We start from the raw sequence: 19244 nt of genomic DNA, 5'->3' as shown, positions 1-19244 counted from the left end.
TACACGTGTGTAAATTTATCTGAAATACTTAAGTAATAATTAAAAAGGTGAAAAAGTATAATAAATAACAATGCAAAACATTCCTGTCGATGGTAATGCTACTTGTGGTGAGCCTTTAACCGAAAGACTGCTATTTGTTTCAACTGTTACAGAATCAGACAGTCCTGAGCTGCTACATGTGGCTGTCAATACAGATGATACGGCGGTTGAAGTGGTAACAGCTGTTGATATTGCACTTGTTACTGCTGTGGATACCAATGGTAATGGTGCAGCAGTGTGAACACTAAGTGTCTCTTTTGGTTGTACTGGTACTATTTCTGGTGTTTCTAAAGGCTGTTGGGAGGATGTTGTAGTTGTTGTTGTGCTTCCAGCAATACTTGTCACAGATGAACTACAAATACAAATTAATTTCAATTTCAAACTTGGTACCTGCTATAATTCACTACTAACATGTAAACTTTTCTTATAGCTTTTTGTAGGAAAAATGTTAACTTCATGTACAAATTTATTTATTTTGTTTAGGTTCAAAAATATGCACAACTCGTTATTTAAGATATTTTTACAGAATTTATACCTAATAGGGAGATAAAGTTCCTTGACAAGGTTAAAATCAGGGGTGTATATTCTACATGGGATCCCCTGCTCAGGGGGGGGGGGGGGGAATAAAAAATAAGTGGTTGGAGGGGAAAAAAATGTAAAAATTAAGAAAACTGAAAACATTTTTTCCATTTACCCCCCCTCCTTGGTAAAAAAAACTTTTAAAAATGTGTGGTAGGAGGAATAAAATAAATAAAATATAGAGTTCTTTAAATATTTTTCCATTTTCCCCCTACTTGATGAGAAAAAACTAGGGGGGAAGAAAAATAAAAAATTTTGTAGCAGGGGGAAAAAAATAAATGTTGTGCAGAATATACACCCCTGGTTAAAATATTACCTATTCCAAGGTTGTTGGATATCATTTGTAGTTGTGATTGCTGCAACCTGGCCAGTGCTTCCATCCGCTGGCGGCGGTAACCTAACACTACTTTTGGTAGTGACACCCAGAGATGGCGTTGCAGAGTGTGCTGCAGCGGGTGGTCCAACCGGGGTTGGTAAAGCTGTTGTAGGTAATGCAGAATCAGAGATGTTGTGATGTGTTTGGCTTGTAGTTGTACTGGACACAGCTGTTGTTGCAGGGTTATAGTGCGGATACGAGGGGTAAGGATAAGGATAGGCTTGAGGTTGAGGTTGCGACTGACTTGAAGGATATTCAACTCGACTGAAAGAGTTAAAATATTATAATTTAAAAAATTGAATATAAAACGAAGGTGAAACAAGGATGACAACATCCATAAAAGCGAAGCACTGAAACGGTAGGACAAACGGACATTAACCCTTGTATAGTGTCAGAACTGAATAATCAGAATATAAATGTATAAGAGTCGAAGCAAAATTGTAAGTTAATTTGTTGAAAAACTGCTTGAAACAGGATAATTCAACATGATTAAAATGGACGTACGGGGATTCTGGTAATGATTATAGAGTTGCTACGCTTTCTAAATCGTACCTAACTACTACAGGAATCACCATGCAAAGTTTGAAATCAATAGGACAATTCTAACATGACTAAATAAACGAAAAAAGCTATTCGTTACGGACGTTCGGACCGACCCTAATTATAGAAAAGCTACGCTTTTAAAAATGATTACAGTACCTTTCTGTCATGGTGTAAACCTATTTCTATTAAATCTGCTGTATAATGGGCCATCAGTTATCGAGATTCGATGTGTATACTGTATAATCCCCATGTGCATTTTTCCATAGAAGACAATGATTTAAGTATAAAATGACATTGGCTGACAGACTTATCAGTTTTTTCCGCTTGTAATTAATTTTACTGTTTTAACCCTTAACATTCGGGCCCCATGCCGCACCTTTATCGGTCGGGGGGGGGGGGGGGGTCATTCAACGTCCCTCCTATTATCTCAGCTCCTATTAGAGCTAGAGGGCTAAAAAAAATTGTGCATGTTCCCTGTTTAATAATGAATTTCCGACTATTTGTGAGTCAAAGTCAATTTTCGCTTTCTTCCCCTATTTATTTAATTCTTTGTTTTTAGGTCCTTTTTTACTTAAAAAGGGGGGAGGCGGATGTGACACTTTTTGAAACCAAAAGTAAAACGTGCATTATCTCAGCCCATAAAAGAGTTACAGCTCTAAAATTCGGCACAGCAGTTGCTTTTGTGGAGAGCAAAATGGAACTGTGAAGAAACGGCGGCGGAACAGCCGCTCCCTCCGAAAACCGCTGTTTCCCGCCGAAATTTCTTTTGCCTTGACACTTATAAGATTTTACACTTTATGAGAAAAAAGTTTATCTCAGATGATTGAGAACTGTCTAATTTGGCAAAAATGCAAAAAAAATCGGCGGGAGCGGCGGTTTTGCCGCCGTTTCTTCACAATTCAATATTGTTCTCCACAAAAGCAACTGCTGAGCTGAATTTTAGAGCTGTAACTCTTTTATGGGCTGAGATCATGCATGTTTTACTTTTGGTTTCAAAAAGTGGCACATCCGCCTCCCCCCTTTAAAAAGGCGGTCATTTTCTTATTTTTGAAGCTAGAATAACTTTTTTTTCAGAAAATGTTTATCTTTATGTAAATTTCATATTAGAAATCTCAAAACATAAATTTCGGCAGCCGCAGCTGTACTTGGCAGCTGCCAGCCGCCGCAATCGGCGGGAAAACAGTGTTGGATCTTTATGAAATTTTAATACGTTATGTCGACATGTAAGAAAAAAATTTAAAAAAAGTTTAAAATTTGAAGCTTCTAAGTAAAAATCTGGAGACCTGGAGGATCAGAACCTGCATGATTATACCTATATTTTATATCAGAAATAACTACTAGAGAATATTTTAGTATTTAGGTCAGATAAATGCTTTGTTTAAGTCCAAATTATTTTTTGCTCTTTACTGGATGACCCTGCCAGGTTTGCTGACATACTGTGCCCGCCAAGAGGGAGATATTCAAAACATTCCAACTCTCAGTTATGTGTCATACCCATAATTAAAAGTCACTCAGTTATAACCCTCTTTCTTTCACACATGGAAAATGAGATAGAAAAAAACCGACCGTTAAGGGTTAAATGATTTTAGTTCTGGTAATATTGACAGGTGTTATTCAACAATTCAGTTCATCAGACGTGGGCCAGAAGCTGTGATTCCAGCTGTATCAAGCTATCGACAAAGGTGCTGCAAAATGACAAAAATTTAAGATTATGGAATTCTTTTATTTACCTCGATTCTTTGCTTTGTTGATGACTTGGTGGATAATAGTGGGAAACACTACTTGACTGCGGTGGATTGTAACCACTTGATACCGATGGTGAAGGACCCGAACTACGGCTAGGAGGTCGAGAATGACTTTTAGGAGTACTAGCAGGAGAATACGGAGACGAATGTTGTTGTGGACCTGTGTAAGAATGAGAAGCTGCAGTTGTTGGTGCAGCCGCTGGTTGTGATGGCGGTATGTAACCGCCAGGATAATGACTGCTGTGATGCGATGCAGGTTGCGTCGACGGTGCTGTTGACGTCGGATAAGGATGCGATGGAATGTTACTGCTCGGCACATTTAAACTGGGCGAAGGGAATGGTTTACCGCCCCTTGGATCTTGTTGTTGTTGATGGGGTGAGGAGCTTGTATGATGGAAGGGCGAAGTTGCAGAAGTAGCACTGCTTGGTGGCGTAGGATAGCGCTTGGTTTGCTTAGGGTCAATATTTCCATTTGACATAGAACTAGACCTAATAAACATCATACATTGTAAGACAAGCAAATCAAATGCTAGTTAGTTGTAATAATAGCAGAGGTATAGACACAAGACAAATGTAATTAAAAAAGGGGGGGGGGAAAATGTGGTGACTCGTGCCACGACATACCAGCAATTTTATTTTGGGTGCTACTCCCTTAGTTTTAGAGATAATTGGGTGAAATCTTTTGGGCTGGGTCACTAATTACCCCAACTAGAGGTATCTTTCAAAAAAAACGGCGGCGGGTCCGCCGCTCCCGCCGTTCGCCGCCATTTTCCGCCGCCGCCAAAAAAAAATTTTTTATTGCATTTCTCGCCGAATTAGGCAATTTGGAATCATTTGAGACCATGTTATTTTTTTCAAAAATTTTTCCCCTTATAACCAACCCTGCGGGGGGACTTAGTCATTTTTTTCAAATTCTCGTTTATCAAGGTATATCTTAAATTCAGTGCCTCTCCTAAGCTTTTAAAGATATTGAGACAAAACCTTTTGAGGTAGATCAGTAAAAAATATTTGAATAAAAAATGGCGGCGATACCGCCGCTCCCGCCGTCCACCGCCATTTTCCGCCACCGCCGCCAAAAATTTTTTTATTGCATTTCTCGCCGAATTAGGCAATTTGGAATCATTTGAGACCATGTTATTTTTTTCAAAAATTTTTCCCCTTATAACCAACCCTGCGGGGGGACTTTTAAAGATATTGAGACAAAACCTTTTGAGGTAGATCCGCCGCCGCCAAAATTTTTTTTATTGCATTTCTCGCCGAATTAGGCAATTTGGAATCATTTGAGACCATATTATTTTTTTCAAAAATTTTTCCGGGCGGCGGAAAATGGCGGTGGATGGCGGGAGCGGCGGTATCGCAGCCATTTTTTATTCAAATATTTTTTTGCTGATCTACCTCAAAAGATTTTGTTTCAATATCTTTAAAAGCTTAGGAGAGGCACTGAATTTAAGATATACCTTAATAAACGAGAATTTGAAAAAAATGACTGAGTCCCCCTGCAGGGTTGGTTATAAGGGGAAAAATTTTTGAAAAAAATAACATGGTCTCAAATGATTCCAAATTGCCTAATTCGGCGAGAAATGCAATAAAAAAAATTTTGGCGGCGGCGGCGGAAAATGGCGGTGGACGGCGGGAGCGGCGGTACCGCCGCCATTTTTTATTCAAATATTTTTTACTGATTTACCTCAAAAGGTTTTGTCTCAATATCTTTAAAAGCTTAGGAGAGGCACTGAATTTAAGATATACCTTAATAAACGAGAATTTGAAAAAAATGACTAAGTCCCCCCGCAGGGTTGGTTATAAGGGGAAAAATTTTTGAAAAAAATAACATGGTCTCAAATGATTCCAAATTGCCTAATTCGGCGAGAAATGCAATAAAATTTTTTTTTTTGGCGGCGGCGGAAAATGGCGGCGAACGGCGGGAGCGGCGGACCCGCCGCCGTTTTTTTTGAAAGATACCTCTAGTTGGGGTAATTAGTGACCCAGCCCAAAAGATTTCACCCAATTATCTCTAAAACTAAGGGAGTAGCACCCAAAATAAAATTGCTGGTATGTCGTGGCACGAGTCACCACATTTTCCCCCCCCCCCTTTATTTACACCCCATCATTCACACAGACACACGAACGATAAACCTATTTGTCCACTGCTCTGATGATTCAGAGGCCATACAATTGATGAGAAAGCATACATATTTTTGAATTTATAAAAAAAAGTAAAAACTCATGCCTTTTTAAGTTTTTTTTTTCAAAGGCCGTGATAAGATATTTATAGGCGTTAGGTGCTACCGTTATAACTACAGACATTTACTGTGAGGGATTGTAAGCTTTTTAAAACTCGCCAAGTGCTGTGTTTAAAAAAAAGGTAAAAATATAAAAGCTACTGTGGACTGAAAACTTGGGCGTTTGCGGATTCTTTAAAACAATTTTACTTATTTTTTTTGCAATCTGAATTATTGTTAAAAAAAAACAATGAAAGAAATAAGTAGGTAATACCTTCGTTGAGGATCCTTGCTTGGATCTGAGGAATAAGGTGAGTATGGTGGATAACCGTGGTATGCGGGATATCCTCCAGGATACCCAGGATATCCTGGATATCCCTTATAGGCGCCACCTACACTGTGACCACTGAAAACAAAAATTATTTTAAACATTTATTTAACTTTTATGCTCTTTTGTTACAGTTTGTATAGTACTCTACGAAAAAATCATAAACGCTAGAAGACTGTCATATATATCAATGGATTTGGTTATGAAAACATGCTGCATGATTTATGTTCAATCTTGTACCTATAGTATGGACTGCGTGAATAATGTTGACTTCCAGCAGGTGGTTGTCCAGGATGTCCAGAATGTCCAGGCGGTGCGGATGGGTGTCCAGGGTGTCCAGGAGGACCACCTGGGTGTCCAGGTTGTGGAGGATAAGCAGCTGGCTGTCTAGGAGGATAGCCAGGATAATATCCAGGATAACTCTCTCCTGGCTTCGGATGGTGGTAACTAAATCAATATATAAAGTATAAGTTTTAAAAGAAAATAGACCTATGCAAGTGTAAAATGATTATTTTATAGAATTTACATCTGATTGCAATATTATCGAAAGTTTACTTTTATTGCATTTTAGAGGCTTCGTTCTAAGAAAACCTCTAAAATAGCCATTTTCTAAAATTTGGTTTAATAATTAAAACTCCGATAGTGCAGACAGTGAAAGGCTTGTGAATTTAAGTCTTATTTATATACAGGGGTGTATATTCTGCATCAGATCCCCTGTTAAGGAGGTGAGGGAATGAAAAAATTGCAAGTGTCACCTGATACATAACCCAGAAAAATTATGAAAATCGGACCAAAAGCAGCAAAGATCTGGGGAAATATTTGAACAATCTTAGAATGATGATAAATTTAAGTTTAATTAGAGGAAAGGTTGATAAAATGTTTTTTTGCAGGGTTAAAAATGAATCTTGTGCAGAATACACACCCCTATTTTAATATAAAACGATTAGGTAATTGAGAATATAATAATAGTTATTTCTCGCATCGTATTATAAACGGCTTTCCGCGGATATAGGTACAATTATGAGATTAAAACTAGTTTTTTTAGCCCCGAGGTGCCGAAGGCACCGGCTAAAAAAACTGGTTTTAATCTTATGATTGTACATTTCTATATTCGTAGAAAGCTGGATATAATACGATGCTAGACATAGTTTTTTCGTATGGATGAGAACCGGTTCCTATCCACCGGATTCGAATGAATACGAGAAAAGTTTTTACCCAGCTTGAGGTGGGTAAGGGTGGTGTGATGGATAAGGTTTGCTGCCCGCGGAATGATGAGTGGCACCACTTGTTGCTGGCGGATGACCACCTTCTAAAGGATGTCCACTAGCAGAGGGATGGCCAGGAGTAGAACCTGGATGTCCGCCTGTCTGTGCAGTAGTTCCCACTGAAGAAGGCCGATAAGCAGGGTGAAGGTTTTGCTGGTGATGTGGGTACCCAGGGTGGCCAGGATAGCCTGGATGATGAGATGGATGGTGTGGGTGACCCTGATGATGGTGAGTATATCCGCCGCCAGGATGGTGGCCAGGGGCTAAAGGCTTTCCACCCACATGGTTACTACAAAAAAAAAATAATTATATTGAAATACAATTTATCTACATATAAACAAAATAATTTTATTTAAATAGGAACTAATGATAAATTGGAGTTAAGTATGCCTAGTCTTTAAATGTGTGGATGATAATCTTTACTTAAAAAACGAAATATTTTGAATACTGAAATGTCTTTTTCTTTATCTACCTTAAAACATATCGACATTGGTATAATTGCTTGTTCAGACAGTATATTCCATTCATATCAAATAAAAAGAAAATTTTCATAAATAACTTATAAAAAACGTGTACCTTTGTTGTTGGTTGTGATGGTGATAAACAGATGGTGCTGCGTAGATTTGTCTTGGCGCAGGATTCTGGTGCGAAGAACCTAAGGAACATAATATTTGCTTAGGCTTTTATATGTATCAGGGATATAGGAATGGTAGTGAGACCATGGGGAATTAATTTAATTTTAGAACTCAGTAAATTTCCTTTTTATTTTCACTTGACGTTTAATATTTTGGTAAGAGTTGTGGCAGTCATTGAAAACAAAGTAAGTCAAAGATTCAAAATTGTCTAATTTGGCGAGAAAAAGCACAAAATATCGGCGGCAGTGGCGCTTTATCCGCCTTTTCTTTACACTTCCATATAGTAAACTATTAAAGCTACTCCTATGTAAAATTTTAGCGTTCTACCACAGGATCTCGCTAACCAATGAATCGGTATGGTTCTCCGTTACAGGGTAGCTTTTTATAAGTCCAGAAAAGGTTTATAACTATTTTGTGGGAGGGTACCACCACCCTCTTAAGAAAATTTCACCCACCACCAAAAATATTCCTTCCCTCTCAAAAAAAAATTTTTTCTTTTAAAATCTTAATTGGGTTATCGAATTCAACTTCTCCCTCCTCAAGTGCCCCTAGAGGCCTCTAGGGGGAACAACCGCTAGTATTAGGGTGAAGCGGGGCGATCTCGGTTTTGAGGTGAAGTCGGTATTTTTTTGACCACCTTCATTAAATGACATTTTTATCCATGTTCTAATCGACTGACAGAAAAAAAACATAAAATCAAATTTGTTCCTTATTAAATTGCCTACAAAAAAGTATAAAATGAAATTTTTGTGAGATGGATTTTTAGGGTACTTATTGGGTCTTAAAGTCGGACGACAAAAAATTTTTTTTCGATTTTTTTGCTTCGGTCGGAAAAACGGTAAGTTGGACAAAAACTGGTAAGAGCTAGAGCTTAGACGTCTTCAGGGGACTTATTAAGAATCTAATAGGCTATCCATTTCCGTTTAAAACTTTAAAAAAGCTTGTATAGTTTTTTCTTAAATCGACTAAAAGTGAAGCGGGGCGAATTCGGTTTTTTCACTTTTTATACTAACTTTTTCAATTTTATATAAAAAAGTGAAATTTTCGAGAAAAAAAGTTAAATTTCTCGTACTTAGAAAAAATTTATTTTTTTTTTGTAGAAAAAATTGTCCGATCTTCATAATTTTTTTTGTGAATGCTCTTTATTACATTTAGCAACTTTAACCTTTAGGGCATGCTGTAATCAAATCAATATGTCATAGGTTTTTTGAAGCTGGAAAATCGACCACAGATTTTGCCAAACTTTTCTCTTTTTTTGAACTTGATTTTTTTAGGAAATTTTGCTAATAGAACTAATTTTTTTTTTGGCCAAATCTATTTAAAATTGCCTGAATTTTAAGGATCAGGCCTTTAAAGTCATAAAAAGTTATTTTTTCTAGTAGTATTTTTATGTTTTTTTATCAAAAAAATTTTCGAAAAAAAAGTCAAATTTCGCGTACTTCGGAAAAATTATTTTTTTTGGTAGAAAAAATTGACCTATCTTAATAAAATTTTTTGTGCATACTCTTTATTACATTTAGCAACTTTTACCTTTTCGGCATGCTGTAATAAAATCAATACGTCATCAATTTTTCGAAGCTCGAAAATGCCCTACTCAAGGCGGGGCGAAGTCGGTGCCGTTTTAGAGATCAATTTTGACAAACTTCCCAAAGTCCTAGGTTTACGTCCTTTTAGGACCTGATCGACTTTTCCGAGATCTTTATACTGGTCTTTGTCACATTTAAAAAAAATAATTTTTACGATTTGCAGGTTCAAAAAACCGAAAAAAAACACCGAGTTCGCCCCGCTTTACCCTAAATATTTTCGGTTTAATTTCCATTTTTTTAGGGGAGGGGGGGGGGGTTATTCTTTCTATGGAAAAATTTTTTTTAAGAGGGTGGTGGTACTCCCATCCCCCCCAAGTAGTTAAAATCTTAAACGGACCCGTTAGAAGCTACATTATAATTGAGAATTGTCGGTTCAGTGGTGAGAGAGTTATTTTGGTACATATAGACATTTCATTACTTATATATAAAATTAAGCAGTTAAAATGCAGTTATACAATAGTTAAAATAAAATGTTTCTATAATTTATATTAGTTATTTGAAAATGTTACTTCTTATGAGTCAAAATAGAGTTAACTTTATCGAAAAAAGGTACATTTAAAAAAAAAACTTGTTTTTTTTTATGCCAACCCTGCTAAATACGCATGACTACACCTGTTCCTACTAAATGGTTTATTCCATTACAAAAGCTAAGTATAAACATGTAAACAGCCCTATAGAATTAAATGTTACCTGGACTGTGTTTACTGGGAGTAGGACTAGTACTATAAGGTCTGTACAGCCCCCCTCCTCCTGGCCGCTTCTTTCCGCTATCTGGTGTACTGGCACTTCCCGGGCTAGACTTCCCAGAAAAGTTGAGGGGTGTTGATTGCTGATTTGGACCTCCAGACCCTCCTGCAACACCTCCCCCGGCACCCACCGCAACAGGAGACTTCCGCTGTTTACCTTCACCGTGTAAACCATTCAATTTTTTCTTGGGAGTTGAAAGCACAGGACTCTGTAATATATGATAAAATGAGCTGTTTGTTATTAATTTCCAACTACATTTTACTAAAGATAGCAGTCAAAGAAGCATTTTATTAATTAATCTGAACAGGTTTAAAATATTAATTTTAAGTCTAGTAGGTAAGCTATAGAGCATAGGTACTTTTGTACGTTTGCAAATACATTAAAATTTAAGTGACGCCTAATTCCGCTTTTTAACTGTAAAAAAAAACAGTGGATTTTTAAAAAACTACATGGTGAAAGATAACTTTTTTCGTGTCTCTGTTAAAAATAATTTCAACTCTCACTTTTGGTTCAGGTGAATTTAATTTGATTTAAAGCAAATTAGTTCTTTATAATTTTTTAAGAACTTCCTTAGATTACTTAAAGAAGTAAACTGCTCTAAATTCTAAGCTTATTTTTCCGTTAATGCAAAAAGGCAAAGTGGGGAAAGAGAGAATTGCAGAGAAATTACAGGGTATAATTTGGCGAACAGAGATATTGATAAAAAGAGTGTTCTCAAAAGAAAGGAAAGGGAGAAAAAGAAAACATTTAGAAGGGGAAAAATTTGTGTAAAAAAAATGCGCAAAATGAAGATTAAAATCTAATTGTTTGAATTTGTGCAACCGACATATTGTACATAATTGTCTTAATGTCTGTAATCATGTGCACTTTGTTTTAATAAATAAAAGAAATTGTGCATATACATAGATTAATTCAAAAAGTTCAGATGGAGATGTAAATGAAAATAGCGCCTATCGAAATCTTCTGCTCACTACGAATATTGTTAGTTTTAGTGGGAAAGCAATTCCGCTGCTAGATTTTTTATGACATGTATGATGACTGCAAGTAATATAAAATAATATCAAGTTCAGAAAGTTTAATTGTATGTTTTCAATCGACCAACATTTTTTTTCAATTTATCATAATCTTGTTTTATCTTATCCGTGAGTAAAAAAAGGTTAAATTAAACACTTAATGCAATTCAAATTTTTCTCCTGAATCTCCGCGGACCAATTAAAATAAACAAATGAGAGGCAATAGAATACTCACTGATACAAAAATTTTAAATCGATACAAATAATCATAAAAGAAGAAATGAAATTATTAAGCATAACTTAGTCATTTTAACTTTAATCAAAACAATGTTTTCATTTTTTCCTTTCATTTTTACATTATGCTGAAAAGGTACTCTTTGTACTTACCAAATATTCAGAAATACAGATGAAATGATTAATAGATGCCTTTTTTCAAGAGAGATAAAAATGGCTTGCAGAAAATCTCTGCCTTGTAAATATATAGAGTAGCTTAGCTATGACAATAAAGATTACTAACCTTTTTGAAATCAGGGTCTGTTGAACCATCAGCCTAAAGTAAAAATAAGGAATTAAATATGATCCTATTATCCTAATCCTAAAATAAAAGTACAAGATCTGTGTGTCTGTCTGTACTGAAGGATCTCGCTAAAACGATATGGTTTTCCTTCACAGTGTAGCTTCACACAGGTCCTGGTAAGGTTTATAAATATTTTAGGGGAGGAACCACCACCTCCACAAGAGAAATAGCCCATAAAAAAAATTATTTATTACTTATAAATATTCAACCCCGCTCCTTTGGGCCCCTAGAGACCTCTATAAGAGATATAAAAGTAACAGGATGTCCATGAATTTGTTTGTATCTCTCTGCATTGAAGGATCTCGTTAACTGCTGAGCAGACACGGTTCCTCATGCAATATAGCTTCTCATAGGTCCTGGGAAAGAAGGTTTATTATGGGGGAGGGTACTAAAACTCTCCCAAAAGAAATCTTCTAGAAAAAACTACCCCCCCCCCCCCCCCTATATATTCTATTCATATATTCTACTTTGATACACACAAGTAACCAATAAAGCCTGTATTTTGCCCACTGGCCTTCTTCACGTCTAAATGATACGGTCAATGATTTTTGCTAACATTTGCTACAAATAGATCTTATTTTCCATGTAATTATTTTTATCCTTAAAGAAATTAAATTACTTACATTTGCATCCTTCTCTGTAGTTTCCTTGTCCTAAAATTAATTTAGAATTAATACCATTCAATACATTAAAACGCGGGAACGGTAAATCATTTAAAGTCCTAAATCGCATGGGTGGTTGTATAAATGTTGGGATTAATTTGGACAATTTTAAATAATAATATTTAAGCGAGCATACAAAAGAAGTTGAAAACGCTATAACGACATTTTATTATTACTTGGTAGGTAGTTTTTAAATAGTATTACTTGCAAATATAGTAGGTATATTATAAGATATTGGCAATAGATGGTGATGGGGAAAAATTTACAGAAATCGCATGAAGATTTATTGCTAAACTCATGGGAAATCTCAATAAGTGATTATAAAAATTAAGACTGGAAAAATAAATGCATTTTAGAAAATATATGTCAATACAAAATTATACTTGTTATACCTAAGCATTGCATATTCTTGGTTGAGAAAATGCACTGAAAGTTAATGTAAAGATACCAAAAAAATATATTAAATGTAAAAAAGACGTTTTTTTTCTGATAAGTCTAAAAGAGATTATCTACTCTGCTTTAAGGGAATCAATGTTTATTTCATTTTAGTCTAATCGAACAGGGTATATCAAATGAAATATATACATATACAATATATATGAATTGAGAAAACCAAATGTTTTAAAACTATAGTATGCAAAAGGATAAAGTGGAATTTATATTAAACATGTGAAATGACTGAACACATTAAAAAGACGCTTTTTTAGAAAATACAAAATAAAGTTTGGTATTTTTTCGTTTATATACAAAACCAGTAAGATTTCTAGAAACTATCTTGTTTTATTGCTACAACCGACAAACAAAAACAACTTATATTGTATAGTGACTGCAAAAAAACATGGTCAAATGTTAATTGATGCAAAAAATAGTATGCATTAACAGGTTGAAATTTTGTGAAATCTTTCATGTAGAAATTATATTTTTATATTGAAATTGAATTGATTAAAGTTACGTATCATAATTAAACAATTTTCTAACTTTTACAGCTAACAACAATTAGTGTCTAAAAAAGGTTAAAATTTAGTTTGAATATTTATTTGAACTTTAGTGTTTTGGCATTCCAAGGTTATTTTATGCACAAACTTTATCACACACCTTCAGAACTATAGTCGGGTAAAGCAACATTAGTTATTCGTTCATTTACTTAAATATTTTTTTAAATTCTTGTTTATTATGAATAAATGGAGGGTAAGGCATCTTTACCTAGTGTAGCATGAAATGTTCGTTCTTCAATTTATTTTTAAATCAAATGCAAAAATTAATTAGTTCTATTATGCAGACAAAAACAAGCCAATACAACAGAACACTATTATACAACTTTTTTTCTTTTCCTTTTTAATGCAATCATTATCTAGGACCTAGGTATAAATTAAAGAGATATTAGGTGTCTGAGCATTATAATAGTGTTATCATTCTGAGGTGTCTTATGGTGTAGGGCTTGAAAAATTTCAAATTGATTCCTCCACACAGACAATGTACTTAATTTCTACAAACAGGAAACTTATTGATTGAAATAATCTTGCATTAAATTTCAAGTCTCTTTCTTGAAACTATTATAAAATACAATAATGACAGCCTCTTTTATAAGTAAAGCTAAACCCATCAGACTATCAGATAAACAAATTGACAATACATTTAATATTCAACATATTCAAGTTAAACAAAAAAATAGTATAGAGCTACACCAAAATTACTCCAATGTACTTAACACTGTTATTTAAAGATTTGATTTTAAAGATTCCCAGATTATAACATTGTGTCTCATCGTCCCTCTACCCTATTAAACTGTACTACTAAACCCAAATTTGACTTCATTTTAACCCAAAGTTTAAAGCATACAAAATTTTGCAATGATGTTGTACAAAACATTATCCGACACCTATATATTTTTAGAATAAAAGTAATTCAGTAATGACGAGGGGGACTAATTAATTCCAACCAGATTCCTAAATTAGAATAACTTAAAGGAGTTGTATCTATTCTTGGTAATCTATATATCTAGTGATATCTATTTATTCATTAATTCTCACTCCGTTTTAAGTTTTTTTTATTTCAATTAATCTGCGATATGACATAATAACCTATTTTTAAACAATAATTAAAATCGCGTTAGGTAATTACAATAATTCAGTTCTAATCAATATAATTTGTGAACTTATCATGTGGAACACAAATAATTTACAAATTAGTTTTGCGTTATTGGGTTTGCTGATTCATGCTGAAAATTTAGTCATTTTAGGACATCAAGAGTGAGTTTACTTTTTAGGGTTTTCTTTAAATTAGGGGGGGGGGGGGAGTTCTGACACATTTGCGTAAACCTGGTACATAGGCTTTATCTTTGGACTGAGAGGATAGGTTATTAGGGATAAAATCATTCTTATATGATGAATTTTCCCAAGTTTTAAGATTTTTGGATGGGCCTCCAGGTTCCGGAGCTCCAGGCCTCTAGGTGGTCTCTATACAGGTAAAAATGAAAAAAAAAATTAGAGGTCAGCTTATGAAACAAAATATACATGTTTTTTCTTCAAATATAGAAAAACTTACAAAAAGATGCATATTTTGTTTTATAAGTTGACCTCTAACTCTTAAAAAAAAATTTTTTTTTCATTTTTACCTGTAAGGAGACCACCTGGAGCCCTGGAGCTCCGGAACCTGGAAGCCTATCCAAAAAAATCTTAAAACTTGGGAAAATTCATCATGTAAGAATGATTTTATCCCTAATAACCTATCCTCTCAGTCCAAAGATAAAGCCTATATACCAGGTTTACGCAAATGTGTCAGAACCCCCCCCCCCCCCCCCTTAATCTCGTTATTTGTGCACAAATGGCACTTGTAATCTAAATTTTGTAATGAGTATGAGTAATCTTTGGCAGGTATACTTTGCCAAAATTTTTTACTAATCTAACTCTCACATCAGGAAAAAAACTTAAAAATGGAAACCATGCAAATACTATCAATAAAGAAAAAGATATTTCTTCTCAATTATTTCTCAAAGTACTATAAGTAGTTGGGTTATACAATTATTAATTTTAAGTTCATGAGACACGGCTATGAAATGAAAATTTAAGTATATTACCTTCTTCCCTTCTTTTAATTTCTTTTCTTTCTTAATAACCTCTTTCTTGGGTTTCTTCTCCTTCTCGGGTGGTGGAGGAGGGGGAGGGGGTGGCGGCGGTGGTGGCTTGAATTTGAGTGGGTACCAAGGATCCGGGAGCTTTCCTGGATTTTCGTTTTGCCATTTCATTACCTCCTAAAAATAAATTTATAAAGTATGCATTTCACATGGCCGAATCACCTTACTTTAAATCAATGAGAGAGAAGGAGAACACTAAGTCTCATATTAAGGAATAAAAAAACACGTAAAAAAACTTACTTTTATGCCTTTATAATTTTCAAAAGCAAGGAAAGAGAACCCATCAATTATGTCTTCATCAAACAAGCTGGACTCGAGCTGGACTGGCTTCTCTTCCTCCAGTTTTATTTCCTACATATACAAACGCATTTAAGTAGCACCAACCATTCTCAGGGCGAAGGGGGATAGGCAGGATTGAAGGCTACTAAATTAAAAAAATATAACACATTTAAACATGACTTTTAGCCTTACAGCCTGTCTTGTCCTTCTGCCGCCTTCACCCAATCCCCAACCTGAAAAACAGAACCAAGTCGTGGGTAAATCTACAAAGTACCAAGATACAGTGTAGTGCCATGAATCTTCCTAGTTATATTTTAATATATAATACTGGATATGTTAATTGTAATTCATAACCAGGGAGGAGGGGGGGGGGGGGGGTTATTTCAAAATAGAAATAATAAACCTTAACAATTGAATGTGACTAACTATTTGAATGTAACTTATTTTAGGTAAACACACTAAAACGAGTAACTGCGTAGTGACACACGATTAAGGAGTGGACCTGGATCATTTTAATAAAAACCACTCAAAATTCTGTTAATAGTTAAACTCATCAAAAGTTCAGTAATTTGTTTGTGTTTGATATTTCTTTAATATTTTGATATTTATAAGGTCTTTTTCACATTCCAGAAGGAGAATGTCCTGGAGTTAAATTATTGTTAATAACCTGGCTTCATTTTAGAAGAGAAGTGTTTTGTAAATACCTTAACTGGGACACTTGTCGTAATTCTTATTCTGCTTATCCTTCAGGTAAATTCTTCCTTTTTTAAAAATCGTTGTAAACCAAAATGGGCCTGCCAGATTAAGGCCAACAGATCCGGAGCGGCCCTACTACCCATTACGAACCCATTTTTGGACTAAGATAAATAAATACCTTAATATCGGGAAGATCTTCCTCCTTTTTAATCTCACCACCTTCTTCCTTCGCCAATGCAGACTTTTCATCACCATCACCATTTTCAGTTGTAGGCTTGGATTCCATATCAGTATCACAATCCTCGTTTATAATCTCATTTATATATTCTGTACAGTTTGAAGAGTCCTCTCCGTTAACTCTTTGTGAACCTTCGTCCTCGTTTGAGTGTTTTAAGTTTTCCTACAATTAAAATAAAATTTATTTAAATCGACAGCTACAAAAAAAAGTTTGGCTTTGCTTTCTTATAATTAAGGTCTGTCCATCTGTACCGGATAGCTCTTATCATTAGATATATTATTTATCCTATCAATTTCAAATTTGACATGCTGAATTTGTTACTGTGAGGTACGATTTAGAAGCGTAGCAACTCTATGATCGTTACAAATAAGCACGTACGTCTATTTAAATAATTTTTATTTTAAACCTTTTTGACAATATATCGTACTACTTTTTTATTATAGGTAAGTTGGGTATGTAAATTACTTTTATATATATATTCCTTTGTAAATCAGACTTTCTACAATACACAACTATAAAAGGTTAGATGTTATCACACAATTATTTCAAATATTGCTTAATGACCAATCATGATAATGCTCTGCTAAAATGATAGGTACCTAATCACTGATGGATTTTAAAAATGGGAAAACTCTAACCTTGTCATCAACTTCCATGGACTCGTTACAAATATCCCCTTCCCCATTCCCATTCAACGTTCGCTCCTTGCAAATTTCATCAACTCCATTATTTGACGCTTCATTATCCTCAGTTTCCATTTTTTCCAGATCCTCTTTACCACTAGAATTTTCTTTTTCTGAAGGCGACACTTTTGATTTCATATTACTGTTTAATTCGACTGTATCATCATTTATTTTTTTGTCTCCGTCAGAGTTTGGGGAAGAGATTGATTTGTTGGTGGCATTTGATGAAAGGGCCTGTTTACTTGTCGCCCCGCCAGACCCGCCTGTTGGCGGATTAGGCGGGGCAGATGAAACTTCCATCTCAACGACACTCTCCTCGCTGAAATTAAAATTAATATAGAATACCTAATGTTGTTTGTGTTAATAAGTTATACAAAAATATCTCTATGATATCTCTATCACAGACTATTTACGTATATGATAATGAACTTGACGATGTAAAGAGTCACATCAACCAAATAATATACTTTTAGAATCTACATAATACATATAAATTTTAAAGTTGTTTCATTTAACAAGCATCGCCTGTTCTAATTACTTTTTTTATTTAGCAAATCTATTTTAATGTTACCTTTTGAGATTCTTTTTGTTTAGTTGCTGCTGCGAGGTATCTACTCCTGTATTCAGCATGGTCAGGTAGACCTAAAAGAAATTCAAATCAACTTTTGCAAAAATTGCATAGAAATTAAGCACCTTATCAGTTATCAGTTTCATCCAAAGATATTACATGTATTTTGTGTGAAAATTTGCGTTAGAAAACTAGCTTTATATGTTTAGTAAACAATCAAATAAATGCATGGTTTATTTTTTATTTATTTTTTTTTTTTAAAGGTACCTATTCTTATAATCTTAGGATAATCAAATAGATTTAAAAAAATAACACAAATTAATTTTAATAATAAAAAATGCGAATTAAACCTATCTTTAACAGTGTTTCAGAGCCGGGAGCCGCCATATTTTGCTGGAGTCGGAGCCGGAGCCGTAATTCTCGTTAAAAAACGGCTCCGGCTCCGGACTAGATAAATAAAGAGATTTTTTGTAAATTCTAATTTGGTAACTCTGTTTAGTCAATAGTCATGTGCAAATGCCCTTTTTAAGTTTTTCAAGTCCATTTTTTGAAAAACTTTGAACTTTTAAACCTTCAAAAGTCAAAAATAGACGAGGGGGAAAAAATATGTCGAGTTTTTCTTGATTTTAGGTCGGAGCCGGAGCCGCACCAAAATCAAACGGCTCCGAAACACTGTAAATTCAAAGTATAAATGTCTTTGGTAGCATAACCGACAGACAAATGGACCAAATATAGTAAAGATTAATTTTCGGTACGCACCTTTACCAAGAAAAGCAATCTATCTTATGCAGATGAAACATTATCATAACATTTCCCACCCGTATATAGAGTCAAGACAGATAAAGTAAATTATAGTGTATTATATTTTCTGTATACAGTATATATATATATATATATATATAGTTAGGACAGGATTCCTACTACTTAAAAATATTATGGATAGGATAATTGAATTGTGAATTAAACATTTTAATAATAAAATTTTACTATTTTCAATAAGTGCGAACAAACCTAATCCATAATCCATGAGTATGGGACGAAAATCTCACATTTTTAACTTCATTTTTGTTAACACATTTTTAATATTTCAATTTCTCAACCTGCACTAGACGGGCCGGTTGTCTGAAAAACCATTATTTATTCCTTTCATTGGCGTTATCATTATTTTATTAAAGTATTAAACAATTCTTGATGATCATAAACTAATCTATTTTTATAATAACTTGGTGTATAAAATATTTATAATAGTTTATTTGTTTATAATGTGTGTGTGTGATGGCAGCCATATTAAAATTTTGTGTCTCTACTGCATACCAGCCAACACCTACATTTA

The 19244-nt window shown here is 34.4% G+C and overlaps 1 protein-coding gene across 2 annotated transcripts; it reads right to left on the bottom strand.

Annotated features, from left to right (window-relative positions):
* Nucleotides 1-8: 8 nt before the first annotated feature.
* Nucleotides 9-19196, bottom strand: LOC145305687 (uncharacterized). 2 transcript variants are annotated; one of them, XM_080147399.1, is made up of 16 exons: nt 18923-19196; nt 17915-17985; nt 17299-17662; nt 16601-16822; nt 15688-15798; nt 15391-15564; nt 12276-12305; nt 11593-11625; nt 10006-10270; nt 7671-7749; nt 7045-7383; nt 6070-6276; nt 5776-5907; nt 3268-3771; nt 935-1258; nt 9-391 (listed from the first exon to the last, which is right to left on the bottom strand). In XM_080147399.1, exons 2-16 carry the CDS (start codon nt 17971-17973, stop codon nt 40-42), a joined length of 3195 nt encoding a protein of 1064 aa, XP_080003525.1. In that variant the 5' UTR covers nt 17974-17985; nt 18923-19196; the 3' UTR covers nt 9-39. The 2 variants fall into 2 exon arrangements, with proteins under 2 accessions (XP_080003525.1, XP_080003526.1); XM_080147400.1 differs by having other exon boundaries at nt 18961-19085.
* Nucleotides 19197-19244: the final 48 nt, after the last annotated feature.

This window comes from Acartia tonsa, chromosome 14 (genome assembly GCF_053477335.1).
Source record: "Acartia tonsa isolate MP-2025a chromosome 14, ASM5347733v1, whole genome shotgun sequence".
NCBI classification, from domain to species: domain Eukaryota; kingdom Metazoa; phylum Arthropoda; class Copepoda; order Calanoida; family Acartiidae; genus Acartia; species Acartia tonsa.
This window is presented reverse-complemented; position numbering and strand designations above follow the sequence as displayed.

Bases quoted from the DNA above. Each gene is read 5' to 3' on its own strand.
- LOC145305687 (XM_080147399.1), bottom strand. From the start codon at position 17,973: ATGCTGAATACAGGAGTAGATACCTCGCAGCAGCAACTAAACAAAAAG. The intron at 15,799-16,600 runs GTATTTATTTAT...TTGTATATGTAG, and splicing joins AAGATCTTCCCGATATTAAG to GAAATAAAACTGGAGGAAGA. The intron at 12,306-15,390 runs GTAATATACTTA...AATTAATTTTAG, and splicing joins AATTAAAAGAAGGGAAGAAG to GACAAGGAAACTACAGAGAA.